General features: G+C 40.7%; 1 protein-coding gene across 1 annotated transcript in view; it reads left to right on the plus strand.

The window, feature by feature from the left end:
- The window catches only part of hs2st1a (heparan sulfate 2-O-sulfotransferase 1a), a 178,006-nt gene extending 165,541 nt beyond the window's left edge, over positions 1-12,465 (plus strand). The window contains exons 6-7 of the mRNA XM_073062623.1: positions 6,438-6,595; positions 9,399-12,465. Of these exons, the coding sequence (XP_072918724.1) occupies positions 6,438-6,595; positions 9,399-9,625 (385 nt within the window). The 3' untranslated portion in view covers positions 9,626-12,465. The remainder of the gene's footprint in view (positions 1-6,437; positions 6,596-9,398) is intronic.
- Positions 12,466-13,296: the final 831 nt, after the last annotated feature.

Consider the following 13,296-nt stretch of genomic DNA (forward strand, 5'->3'; position numbering starts at 1 on the left):
TTGTTCCATTCCATGACTCTGACTCTGTTGAATGTTATGGCAGCTGGTGTGACCATATGAAAATCTGCCGTGTGCCTTAGAAAAACATAGAAGGGTCATTTTCAGTGTTACTGTATATAACTTTTGTTACTATTGTCACAACTATGATTGATATGAATTTCCATCCCTGACCTACATCGTACCATCCCAGGAAACAGTCTTGTGAATATTTACTGCCCTTCTCATCTTCTAAAGGAGAAAAAATATAAAATTACACGTGTAACTTCCATGTGTGGTCTCTCAAATGTGTATACTTGTAATTTATCTGTATTCTTACATTCAAATCCTCTTGCACTAAAGACAAACATAGCACCAACTTTCCCAGTTGAATATCAGCATTCACGCACTTGTGGGCAAGATAGTCCACTCCCTTGAATATCAATACTCAAAATCTTTCACCATTTGAAAAGTGCTTAGCATTTCTGTTTTTGTTAATAAAGTTGATCAATCTCATATGTTCTCACATTGTACCTCACATCTACCTGATTGTTGCCCACTCAGTCAACTTGTCACTTGTGTTCTTTAATACAACTCATATTCTCAATAAGTTTAATGTCATCAGCAAACTTAAAAATTAACATTAATGTTATACAGTATTATGGTATCATCAGATTATTCATTGATAAAGTTTGATCCCTGCAAGATTCCTCTTGCCACAGCCTGCTAACATAGGAACATAAGAAATAGGAGCAGGAGTAGGCCATCCGGCCCATTGAGCCTGCCCCGCCATTCAATAAGATCATTGCTGATCTGTCCGTAAACTCAGCTCCATCTAACTGTATCTTAAATATATTTGGTGAAGAAGCCTCAAATGCTTCCCTGGGCAGAGAATTCCACAGATTCACCACTCTCTGAGAAAAATAGTTTCTCCTCATCTCCGTCCTAAATCTTCTCCCATGAATCTTGAGGCACTGTCCCCTAGTTCTAGTCTCACCTACCACTGGAAACAACTTTCCTACTTCTATCTTATCTATCCCTTTCAATATAACGACTGTGCTACAACACACAGCTCGAACCATATCATCAAGTTCACCGATGACATGACCGTGGTGGGTCTCATCAGCAAGAACGACGAGTCAGCTTACAGAGAGGAGGTGCAGCGGCTAACGGACTGGTGCAGAGCCAACAACCTGTCTCTTAATGTGAACAAAACAAAGGAGATGGTTTTTGACTTCAGGAGGGCACGGAGCAACCACTCCCCACTGAACATCAATGGCTCCTCGGTGGAGATCGTTAGGAGCACCAAATTTCTTGGTGTTCACCTGACAGAGAATCTCACCTGGTCCCTCAACACCAGCTCCATAACAAAGAAAGCCCAGCAGCATCTCTACTTTTTACGAAGGCTGAGGAAAGTACATCTCTCCCCCCCCCCCCCCCCCCCCCCCCCCCCCCCATCCTCATCACATTCTACAGGGGTTGTATTGAGAGCATCCTGAGCAGCTGCATTACTGCCTGGTTCTGAAATTGCACCATCTCGGATCGCAAGACCCTGCAGCGGATAGTGAGGTCAGCTGAGAAGATCATCGCGGTCTCTCTTCCAGCCATCACGGACATTTACACTACACGCTGCATCTGCAAAGGAAACAGCATTATGAAGGACCCCATGCACCCTTCATACAATCTCTTCTCCCTCCTGCTATCTGGGAAAAGGCTCCGAAGCGTTCAGGCTCTCACAACCAGACTATGTAACAGTTTCTTCCCCCAAGCTATCAGACTCCTCAATACCCGAAGCCTGGACTGACACCTTGCCCTACTGTCCTGTTTATTATTTATTGTAAATGCCTGCACTTTTCTTGTGCACTTTATGCAGTCCTGTGTAGGTCGTCTGTAGTCTAGTGTAGCTTTCTCTGTGTTTTTTTTATTACGTAGTTCAGTCTAGTTTTTTGTACTGTGTCATGTAACACCATGGTCCTGAAAAACGTCGTCTCATTTTTACTATGCACTGTACCAGCAGTTATGGTCGAAATGACAATAAAAGTGACTTGACTTGAAGATTCCCTCTCATTCTTCTGAATTCCAAGAGAGTATAGTCCCAGGCGACTCAATTTCTCCTCATAGGTTAACCCCTTCATCCCTGGAATCAACCTGGTGAACCTCCTCTGCACTGCCTCCAAAGCCAGTATATTCTTCCTTGCGTATGGAGACCAGAACTACACGCAGTACTCCAGGTGCAGCCTCACCAGTACACTGTATAGTTGTGGCATGACCTCCCTGCTCTTGAATTCAATCCCTCTAGCAATGTAGGCCAACATTCTGTTTGCCTTCTTAATAACCTGTTGTACCTGCAAGCCAACTTTTTGTAACTCATGAACAAGCACTCCCAAGTCCCTCTGCACAACAGCATGCTGCAATCTTTCACCATATAAATAATAATCTGCTCTTCTATTATTCCTTCCAAAGTGGATGATCTCGCATTTACCAACGTTGTATTCCATCTGCCAGACCTTGGCCCACTCGTTTAACCTATCTATATCCTTCTGCAGACACTCCACATCCTCTGTACAATTTGCTTTTCTACTCAGTTTAGTGTCATCAGCAAATTTTGCTACGCTTCTCTCAGTCCCCTCTTCCAAATCATCAATGTAAATGGTAAACATATGCAGGCCCAACAGTGACCCCTGCGGCACCCCACTCACCGCTGATTGCAAACCAGAGAAACACCCATTTATACCAATTCTCTGCCTTTTATTGGTTAACCAATCCACTATCCATGCCGATACACTTACTCCAACTCCATGCATCCATATCTTTTAAGTCTCTTGTGCGACACCTTATCAAACGCCTTCTGGAAATCCAGGTGTACGACATCCACCTGTTCCCCTCTATCGACTGCACTCATTATGCTCTCAAAGAACTCCAGCAAGTTTGTCAAACAGGACCTGCCCATTCTGAATCCATGCTGTGTCTGTCTAATGCAACCACTCCTTTCTAAATGTTTCACTGCTAACCTAAAGAGGGCTTGTTCATTCCTACCATGCTGTAACTGGCTTTCAATCTATTTCATGCTATTTTACTCCCATTTTCATGTACTTTCACCTTGTTCACCAACCTTAAAGAGTAACTTAAATTGGTGGACCTGCCTCACAGCATCACGCACCCAAATTCAATCCTGACCTTGCGTCATCTGTGTGGATTTCCTCTCTTCTCCAGTTTCTTTCTCCATTCCAAAGACACACAGAGTGGTAGATTAATTGATATGTAAATTCTCCATTTTGTGTCAGCATAGGAATAATAAAGAGTGCCTGCAGGAATGTATCTTAGGTGATGTCAGCAAGATCAGCCTGTAGATTGTGGGTTATCCATTTCTATTCCTGCCTTTAACAGGGCAATGACCTGCAATTCTGTTGCTTTGGTAGTTGGCTGTGAAAGGCCCAGTAAGTCGTCTCGCCCCAAAATACTTCAGAATTTTGTCACATCTATTTCCTATAGTGTTGTATTGAGAGGGAGCGAGTGGGTAAATATCATACTGCTATTCTACAGAAGTTCCTGTATTCCATAGTCACCTCCATTCACTGCTGCTGTCTTTTAGAAAATGATACAACCAAAGAACAGATGAAAGTTTTACTTTGCATTATGTAGTGTCTTTCTGAGGTCAGTTGGTCGTACTCACAATTTTAGACGGAAATGTGTAGGTGAGACCAGAATTCTGAATTAGAATGTATGATCTAGATTCACACTTGAGTAGTGTAACGAAATGCCCTTTGAATAGATACTACCTGAGGTCTGTCCTTTACAAATTATACTGTAACGTTCTCAGTAAGGGTCTAAATTTGCAGCAGCAGATTCAATTTTCAAACCGTTTATAGTCTGATATCCATTAAAAATGATCATTTTTCTTAATAAGGAGCTAATCACTATTTGAAATTTTTTTAAAAAACTACGATTGCTGTAAATATAAATCAAAACAAAAAATGCAAAGAAAATCGGCTAGTCAGGAAGCATCTGTGGAAAGAGAAACAGGTCACTGGTCCTTCAGAACCTGTGTGGATCTATATATTAGGGTCTAGGAGAAAGTTAACTTTTGGTCTCAATCTCCAAAGGTGCCTTTAAGTTGTGAATGTTGAAAGTGTGCAGAGGCTGCATTTTTTAACAAGCAGCATTGTTTCATTGCTTAGAGGTAAAGCTTGGGAAACAATTTATTGATATTAAATCCTTCACTTAAATGGTGCATGTACCGTAGATGTTGGATTATAAGCCGCTACTTTTTTCCCATGCTTTGAACAGCATTGAACATAGCGGCTTATAATAAGGTGCGGCTAATAGAAGGTTTTTTCCCATGCCGCCAAAACATTTTGCCTCGTAACAGTAGACCAATAAAATTGATGAGTAGTTCACAGAGGTCCAATGAAATTGTACGATAAATCAAGCGCACTTCACAAATTATTGTAAATCAGCCATTTGTACTCACCCTCATCAACATGGAAAACACTCGAAGAAAAGCATATGATGCAGCTTTTAAGTTAAAGGCAATCAATCTGGCGGTTGAACAAGGAAATCGAGCTGCTGCGCGTAATCTTGGCATACATGAATCGATGGTGAGACGGTGGAGATTTAATTTGGGACTGCCGCTTCAGGTCAGGAATGGCTCACGTGATATTAGACAGCAGTACAAGGGAGGGAGGGAGCGAAACTGAGGATTCTGCTGCACCGAAACTGCTAGCGATTCAGTAAACAAAAAAACAGTAAAACTCGTGTGTGAATGGTATCGGGCCAATAAGGACACGTGTCCGATGTTACCAAATACCGGTAGGTATAACAAAGTTTAGCCTTACCAAATATGTGTAGCGAGGGTTTGGTTTGGGGGAAAAAGGAGTATAAATAAGAGCAGAATGTAAGGGGAAGGCAAAACGCGTTCTGCAATAAAGCCACGCTGCACTGTAATCCGGTGTTGGTTGTCTCTCTTCCAAAACGAACACAGGGCAGAATTTGAAGCCCAACACGTGTAATATCTTTCTGTGTAAATATCTCATATTACAAGCGGCCGAAAATCCGGTCCGCCGGAAATCCAGTGCGCCGAAAATCCGGTCCGCCGGAAATCCAGTGCGCCGAAAATCCGGTCCGCCGGAAATTCGGTGCGGCCTAAAATCCGATGCGGCCTGTATAATTAAAAAATTGATTTTATTTCTAAAATTAGAGCCAGCGGCTTTTAATCAGGTGCGCTCTGTAGTCCGGAATCTACGGTATTACATTTAAGGTTGCAGCTGACTTAATAGCTGGGTTCTGATCATGATTTAAAAGATTAGCTTTATTTGTCACATGTTCATCGAAACAGAGTGAAATGTGTCATTTGTGTGGAAGTTATGCTGGGGGAAATCCTGCAAGTGTGGCCATGCTCCCAGCACCAACATAGCATGCCAACAACCTATTAACACTGACCCATACATCAATGTGGGAAGACACTGGAAGAAACCCGCACAGTCAAAAGGAGAATGTACAAACTCCTTATAGACAGTGGCAGGAACTGAACCAAGATCTTGCAGCTAGTGCTGTAAACTGTTACACTAACCACTATGCTACTGTACTGTGATCACCTTTACAATTTTAAAAATGATCTATAATTCATTTAAGCGAAACTACAGTTTTAGAAAAATGAAAGCTGAAATGTGCTTCATTGGACTGCAGAAAATTGCAGACTAGCTAAAGTGCTACTGTGATAGTAAATTGCTTGTGACCATCATTAAATATTAGCTTTAAAACAAAATGTACTGGTCATATCCAAAAGAAATTCAACTTCACTGGTGATTATCTTTTTAAAGTGTTTTTAACATGTACTGCAATTGTGTGTGATTTCATATTGTGTACAGCCAAACTGGCTGATTATACCAGTAGTAGCAGCAGCTGGGACTTCTATGCCAGCAGCTACTTTTTTGCAGAGATGTCCACATTGAGTTTCCTTTTTTTAAATATCATTTTGCTTCTAGCCAAGAATCTCCAAATTTTCAATTTGGCCAGGTTTTGTGCAACTCCAAAGTACATTGGGATATAACTTGCATTTTATTTGAAAACTGAGAAATTGCTGTTCTCCATGGGATATATTCTCATAATAAATCTGTAGAATGTACTGATGCTTTTCCACTGACTGTGCTAAAGACCAGCTGACTGAGACTAGTACAGATTATAGACTCCCTGATGATCAGTGGCATCATTTGGTAGAGTGTCAGTAAACCTACCGGGCTTGAAGGTCCAAGGCTGCAAATAAAGCTTGTTATTTGCCTTGTTGAAAAGAGTGGCTCCTGTGACCTATTTCCTAAACACCTCTGTTTTTAACAAGATTGTAACCTAGTGACAGCAAAAGATTAATTACCTGTCCTGTTTTAGCTGCAATTAACGTGGGTGAGGATCTGCAGAAATCCTCCTGTCTATAGTCTACAAGCGATCATTACTCTTTGTCATTATAGGAATGTTGGAAGCAAATGGGCTTTGGAGCAAGCCAAATACAACCTTGTTAATGAGTATCTCCTCGTCGGAGTAACTGAGGAATTGGAAGACTTTATAATGCTCCTGGAGGCAGTCTTGCCACGCTTCTTTAGAGGAGCAACAGAATTATACCGAACAGGTTAGTCAGAAAATGATTTTTGCATAGATGTGTACTGTTCTGTTAATATAAAGAAATTCATATTTTAGTGTATATTTAAATACCCTGTTTTGGATATCTTTAAAATCATCTGTTAACATACAATTCTCCTGGGTTGTAAACAAAAAATAGAAGATGCAGGGAAAACTTAGTTAATTTGTTTTCTCTTTCTCATTTCTGATAATCTTTGACCTGGAACATTAACTGTTTTTCTTTCTATAGATGCTGCCTGAACTGAGTTTTGCTACCAATTTCTGATTTTGTTTTGGATTTCCAATGTTTTTTAAAAAAATTTCCCTTTAAGTTCTGTCATGAAGAATAGATACATTTTAAAAAGTGCTGTGCACTGGAAGTTGGAGCTATTGATAAGTAATATACTCCATTTTATTTCTAGGGCAGGATTCAAGAAATGTGGTTTAAACAGTTCTTGTGTTCTACCAGAAAAAGTTGTAACTGAACCATAGTTATTAAGTGCAGAAACAAGACTTTTGGCCTGACTCACCTGTATCATGCTAAATAAACTGTTCCTATCCATATACCTGTCCAAATGTCTTTTAAGAATTGTAACTGTACTTGCCTCTTATCACTTCCTCTGGCAACTTGTCCCATATATGCCACAGCTTGTGTGAAAAGTTTGCTCCTCAAGTCACCTTTAAATTATTCCTCTTAATTTAACCCTGTGCCCTCTAGCTCTATATCCACCTACCGTGGGGAAAAGGCTGTGGCCATCTGCCTTATCCATGCCCCTCATTATTTTATATACACAAAATTATACTGAGGTTATACCTCAGTTGTCCTTCTTGCAGGAAAAAATAGCTCCAGCCTATCCAGTGTTTCCTTCTAACTCAAGCCAGAGTGATGAAGAAGCCATTTGCCATGTACTTCATTGAGTACATGGTATCGAGTACAGGAGAGTGCTTATCACGTTCCAAATTTACAAGTCTTGGTGAAACCACATTTAGGTTAGTGTCCATAGTTTTAGTCGGCCAGCAATAGGAAGGATGCCATTAAGCTGGAAAGGGTGCAGAAAAGATTCACAAGGTTGTTACCAGGACTGGAGGGCTAGAGAAATAAGGAGACACTGATAGGTTGGAGTTTTGTTTCCCTGAAGAGACTGAAGAGGGACCGTAAAGGGTTATAATTTCACGAGGAGCATGTATGTGGTAGATGGTAAATGCTTTTTTTCTTGGGGTAAGGCTTTCTAAAACTAAATGACATAGGTCTAAGATGAGAGAGAAAAGATTTAAAAGGAACTCTCCGGGCAACATGTTTCACCCAGAGGATGGTGCATATATGGAACGAGCTGCCAAAAACTGTAGAGGTGGGTGCAAAAACGCAATGCTTAACAGTAACCTGGATGGAAAAGATTTAGAGGGATGTGGACCAAATGACAAATGGAACTAACTCATAGATATCTTGGTCAGCATAGACAATTGAGGTCAAAGGGTCTATTTTTTTGCTCTATGTTTTTGACTCCATGAAGCTCTCTAGTCCTGGCAACATCCCTGTCTAACTTTTCTACACCTCCAGTTTAGTCACATCCTTCCTGTGGTATGTCAGCCAGAACCATACAATGTTCCAAGACCAATCTCACCAGTGTCTTTTACAGCAGTAACATCACTTCCCACTCTTGTCCTCAATGGGCAATTATAAAATATGCCCGTTTTACTGCCTTGCCTACCTATGTCACCACTTGCAGAGAGCTATGTAATTTGTATGCCCTATGTTCTGCAACATTTCCTGGGCCCTGACATTCACCAGGTATATCTTGCCCTGGAGGTTGGTGGGGAGGGGCGAATGTCCTCCCTCTAGGCACATCCCTGCAAGCAGTCCATACACCTCCTCCCTCACTTTCATTCAGAGCTCCATGCAGTCATTCCAGGTGAGGCTACGCATCACCTTCAAATCTGCTGGGGTCAATTATTGTGTCCAGTGCTCTGAATGCAGTCTGCTCCATATTGGTGATACCCATTGTAAATGAGGGGTTGGTTTCGTCAGGCTCCTTTGCACCATCCACCACAAGCGGAACACCCTGGTGGCGAAACATTTTAGTCCCAATTCCTATTCCTATTCCTGTTCTGCTCAGTCTATCCATGGTTTCCTCTTGTGCTAAGATGAGGCCGCCATCAAGGTGGAGGAGCAGTACCTCATATTCTGTCTGAGTACCTTCTAACCTGATGGTATGAATATTGATTTCTCCTGGTGAATAAATTCTCCTCTCTATTCCCCCTCTCCTCTATTTCCCATTCTGACCTTTTATTTCTCACCTGCATAACTTCCCCCTTGGTCACCTCCTCCTTCCCTTTCTTCTATGGTCCACTCTGCTATCCTATCAGAATCTTTTTTTTTTCTCCAACCTTTAACCTTTCCCACACAGCTGGCTTCACCTTTCAACTAACCTTTTTCACTTCCCCCTACCTTTTAATTCAGTCATCTCCACCCACCCCGCCATCCTGAAGAAGGGTCTCAGCCTGAAACATTGAGTTTACTATTTTCCTTAGATGCTGTTTGACCTGCTGAGTTCCTCCAGCATTTTGTGTGAACTGGTAATTAAAAATGGTAGTTACGTAGGAGTTGACCTGGCCATGCACTCAGCAATGCTGCTGCTTTGGCCTGACCACCTACAATTCAATGCCTCTCCATTGACATGGCTCAATATTTATTTGTGTGCTGTTTAACAAAACTTTTACTGTGTAACCTATAAAGTTGGTCAATGTATTGCATATTGGAAAGTAATGGCTCTTCTGTTGTCCTTTCCTTTTTTTTTTGCTTTCCCTTCATTCAGGAAAGAAGTCTCATCTTAGAAAAACAGCAGAGAAGAAAATGCCTACTAAAGAAACCATAGCTAAACTACAGCTGTCTGAGATCTGGAAAATGGAAAATGAGTTCTATGAGTTTGCTCTGGAACAATTTCAGTTTATTAGAGCTCACGCAGTGAGAGAAAAAGATGGCGAACTTTACCTCCTTACCCAGAACTTTTTGTTTGAAAAAATCTATCCGAAAATAAATTGAACAGTTTTTACTCTAATAACCTGGAAAAACTGCATTGAGAAACAATTTTTGCTGAATCAGTTGTAATTTTGAAAAACTGCCCTTTGATTTCCCCCCCTCAGTAAGTTCAGAAAAGGAAACTGCAGTTCGTATCAAATCTGCTCTGAGACTCTTAAATCTGTAAAGGTTTAATGCCAAGAATTACATGAATCAATGAGCAAATGAGCAAGTAAAATCATTTACACAAACAGTATCCCAAATGTGTAGATGGCATTCTGTCATGATTACTAATCAAATTGTGGTATGTTTTAGGGACTCCTGTGTCTTGTAAACTTTTACCTGTAGAACTATTTTTACTAGGATGCTTTATAAAGTGTTTCAAAAGTAATGTAATTTCAGAGTAAGATAAATGATAGTGCTGTACATATTGCACATTTTCTGTGGTTGGACCAAAAGTTACAAAAGGGTTTGAAGTATTTATTTTGCACCAGTTTTATTACAGGTGGTGGAATTGAAAACATCACATTCAACATGCTGTACATCCTTTTTGTGTAAATTTGAATTTGTAGTCTAAACTTTTCCTCAGTTATTTGTATCATGAAAAAATAATATTGCAAAACCAAGTACAAATGTGCTATGGAGAATTGGCCATTACTGGGAAGCCATTGTGGGTGTTTTTGTGTAGCACTTTTGGTTGCATGCACCTGCAGTTAAAAACTAAATGAGCTTCCCCAGTGGAGAGCCTGGTTTGATTGAAATTACCTACAGTATTGTTAGGTTTTTATCACTTTCCAACTCCAATTGAAAAAGTTATGTAGACTAGTGTATTACATTTCTAAATACATTTTAATTGCACTTTTATCAGAAATAATGATTTATCCTATAAACTTGCTATGTTTTCAGAGAGGGGGCATTGTGCTGCTGAATTTCACAAAAGCAAGATTCCTTATATTTAGCCTTGTAACTGCATGCTGCCATTTGGCCATTTGAGTATGGCTACCCCAATCCCTGTACACAGTGATCTGTGATAGAGAAACTTTTATTTGCAGATACCTTCACTAGTTTCTTTGTATTTTGTTTCTATTGAAAACATTCTAGCCTCTAAGATTAGGAGACATACCTTTTTTAAAAAAAAATGTTACAGCAAAAACTATTTATTAGACTCACTTGGCTGTATTTTGCAATGGGTGGTAAGACATCAGTGGACAGAGGGTGGGATATTTACTCACAAAGCTCTGCTGTGATCCATCTTGTTATTCATGGTTGGGGTCTATATATTGGGGAGCCTGGTAGCGTAGTGGTTAGCACAGTGCTTTACAGTACAGGCAGCCCAGGTTCAATTACCACCACGGCTCGTAAGGAGTTTGTATGTTCTCACTGCGACTGTGTGGGTTTCGTCCAGATGCTCCGGTTTTCTCACACAGTCCAAAGCTGTACTGGTTGGTAGGTTAATTGGTCATTATAAATTGTTCCATGATTAGGCCAGCATTAAATTAGGGGATTGCTGGACAGCATGGCTTGAAGTGTCGGAAAGGCCGACTCCACACTGTATCTCTATAAATATTTGCAGAATGGCAATGCTGTTTGACAGCAGTTTGCCATGATGAACCAGAAAACCATGTAGAATAGTGGCTACTACAGTGCAACTTTGGGGAAAATGAGCAGTAAATGACAATTGTACCAGAATCTTCCAAAGGTATCATTGCTGACGTAACCATGACTGATCTTACATCAAGCCTGATAGTGATGGGGGGAGGGAGGCAGAGCATTGGAAACAGTAACCATGACCATGCTCCATGCCCCACAAATTCCTCCCCCCCAGCCCGCAATATTTCAGTGACCTTCATAGTTCTGCTTCAGCTGGTATACTTTTGGCTATGTACCTGTAAGCCAGCAGAATGAAGACATAAAAGTAGGTTTATTTCCCTAGCCTTATTTCAAGCTATCCATTCCATAATTTGGACAGGGCATATAAACAAGGCTGACTTTAAAGATGTCAGATTAGTGATGGCTTCCACACCTCCTGGAAGACACCTGCTGTAAGAATGTCCAGCCCTTTAATGCAGGGAAAGCCTCTCAGATCTTTACCTAATCAGCAGTATAAAATGTGAATTAAGGAAATGGCTTATTGGAATCTGAAGGGCGAACATTCAATGTCCTTTCAAAGTTACTGTGGGAGCAGGAAAATTGTATTTTCTGTATTACCAAGTCTGAACTTGATTTCTTTTCTAAATGCTGAGAAGACTCTCCTGTTCAATCAGGTGCTGAACCTCAAAAACATTGTTGTATTATCTCTGTTATGGTACTACTGATCTTTCAGCCGCTGTAATCCCTGCACTCTTCCAGGAATATGGGACAGTGGGGGCGTATTCAGAATTAACCACTACTAAATAAGTCTCGAATTTTACACACACCTGGTCTGAGGTTCTCAATATTTGGTGTTAGAACTTTAAGCTTTTAGATGTTTGCTGTATATTTAGAGGTGGAGTTAAACTTATGTACCAGTGTCTGATTGGTGTTATTCCCAGCATTGTGCCCAACTTGCAAGGAGCATAGTGGTGGAACTGAAGGCATGAATAAACAAGGTACAGAATGTAAATACTGGGAAAATATGGATTGTGTTCTATATAACTGTTTAAAACACAAGCAGCAGAATAGTGCCTTCCTCATCACAATCCATGTTGTAAAAAGTGTACATTTTTACTTCATTTGAGTATCATAAACAATACCAATGTCTGGACATTTTGTGTAGAATTATTTAGCGGTAATTGTTCTGTTTTCTCCTTGGTAAGGCTTTTTGGTTGTAGCTTTTCAGTTTTTCTGAAGCAAATGCTCTCTAATAAATAAACCTGTCTGAAATATTTGCATTGTATTTTATTTTATGTGCACTGTAGCAAGTAACTCTACAGCCTCTGAAGAGCTCCCAAAGATGTTTCTGAGTAATATTTACTGCACTACTTTTTTGTTTTGAAAATGTTATCACAAATATCTTACTAAAAACTGTGATTTTTGTAAATGACCTGGATGAAGAGGTGGAAGGCTGGAGATTGGAGGAGTTGTGGATGGAGCTGTAGGTTGTCGAAGGTCACAAGAGGATTTAGACTGGATGCAGAGATGGGCAGAAAAGTGGCAGATGGAGTTCAATCCGGATAAATGAGGTGATGCATTTTGGGAGGACAAACCAGAAGGCTGAGTACAGGGTTAATGGTCGGTTACTTAAGAGTGTGGATGAACAGAGGGACCTTGGGGTTCAAATCCATACATCCCTGAAGGTCGCTGCACAAGTTGATAAGATAGTTAAGAAAGCCTGTGGGATGTTAGGCTTCATTAATAGGGATATTGAGTTCAAGAGTAGAGAGGTCATGTTACAACTCTACAAATCTCTGGTGAGACCACACTCAGAGTATTGTGTTCAGTTCTGGTCACCTCATTATAGGAAGGACGTGGAAGCTATGGAGAGGGTACAGAGGAGATTTACCAGGATGTTGCCAGGATTGGAAAACGTCTTATGAGACAAGGTTAGCAGAGCTGGGACTTCTGTCTGGAGCATAGAAGGATGAGAGGGGACTTGATAGAGGTCTACAGATTATGAGAGGCATAGATAGCCAGTACCTGTTTCCCAGGGCACAAATAGCAAACACCAGAGGGCATATGTACAAAGTTAAAGGAGGGAAGTTTAGGAGAGACATCAG

The sequence above is a fragment of the Hemitrygon akajei genome, chromosome 12 (assembly GCF_048418815.1).
Source record: "Hemitrygon akajei chromosome 12, sHemAka1.3, whole genome shotgun sequence".
Lineage (NCBI taxonomy): Eukaryota > Metazoa > Chordata > Chondrichthyes > Myliobatiformes > Dasyatidae > Hemitrygon > Hemitrygon akajei.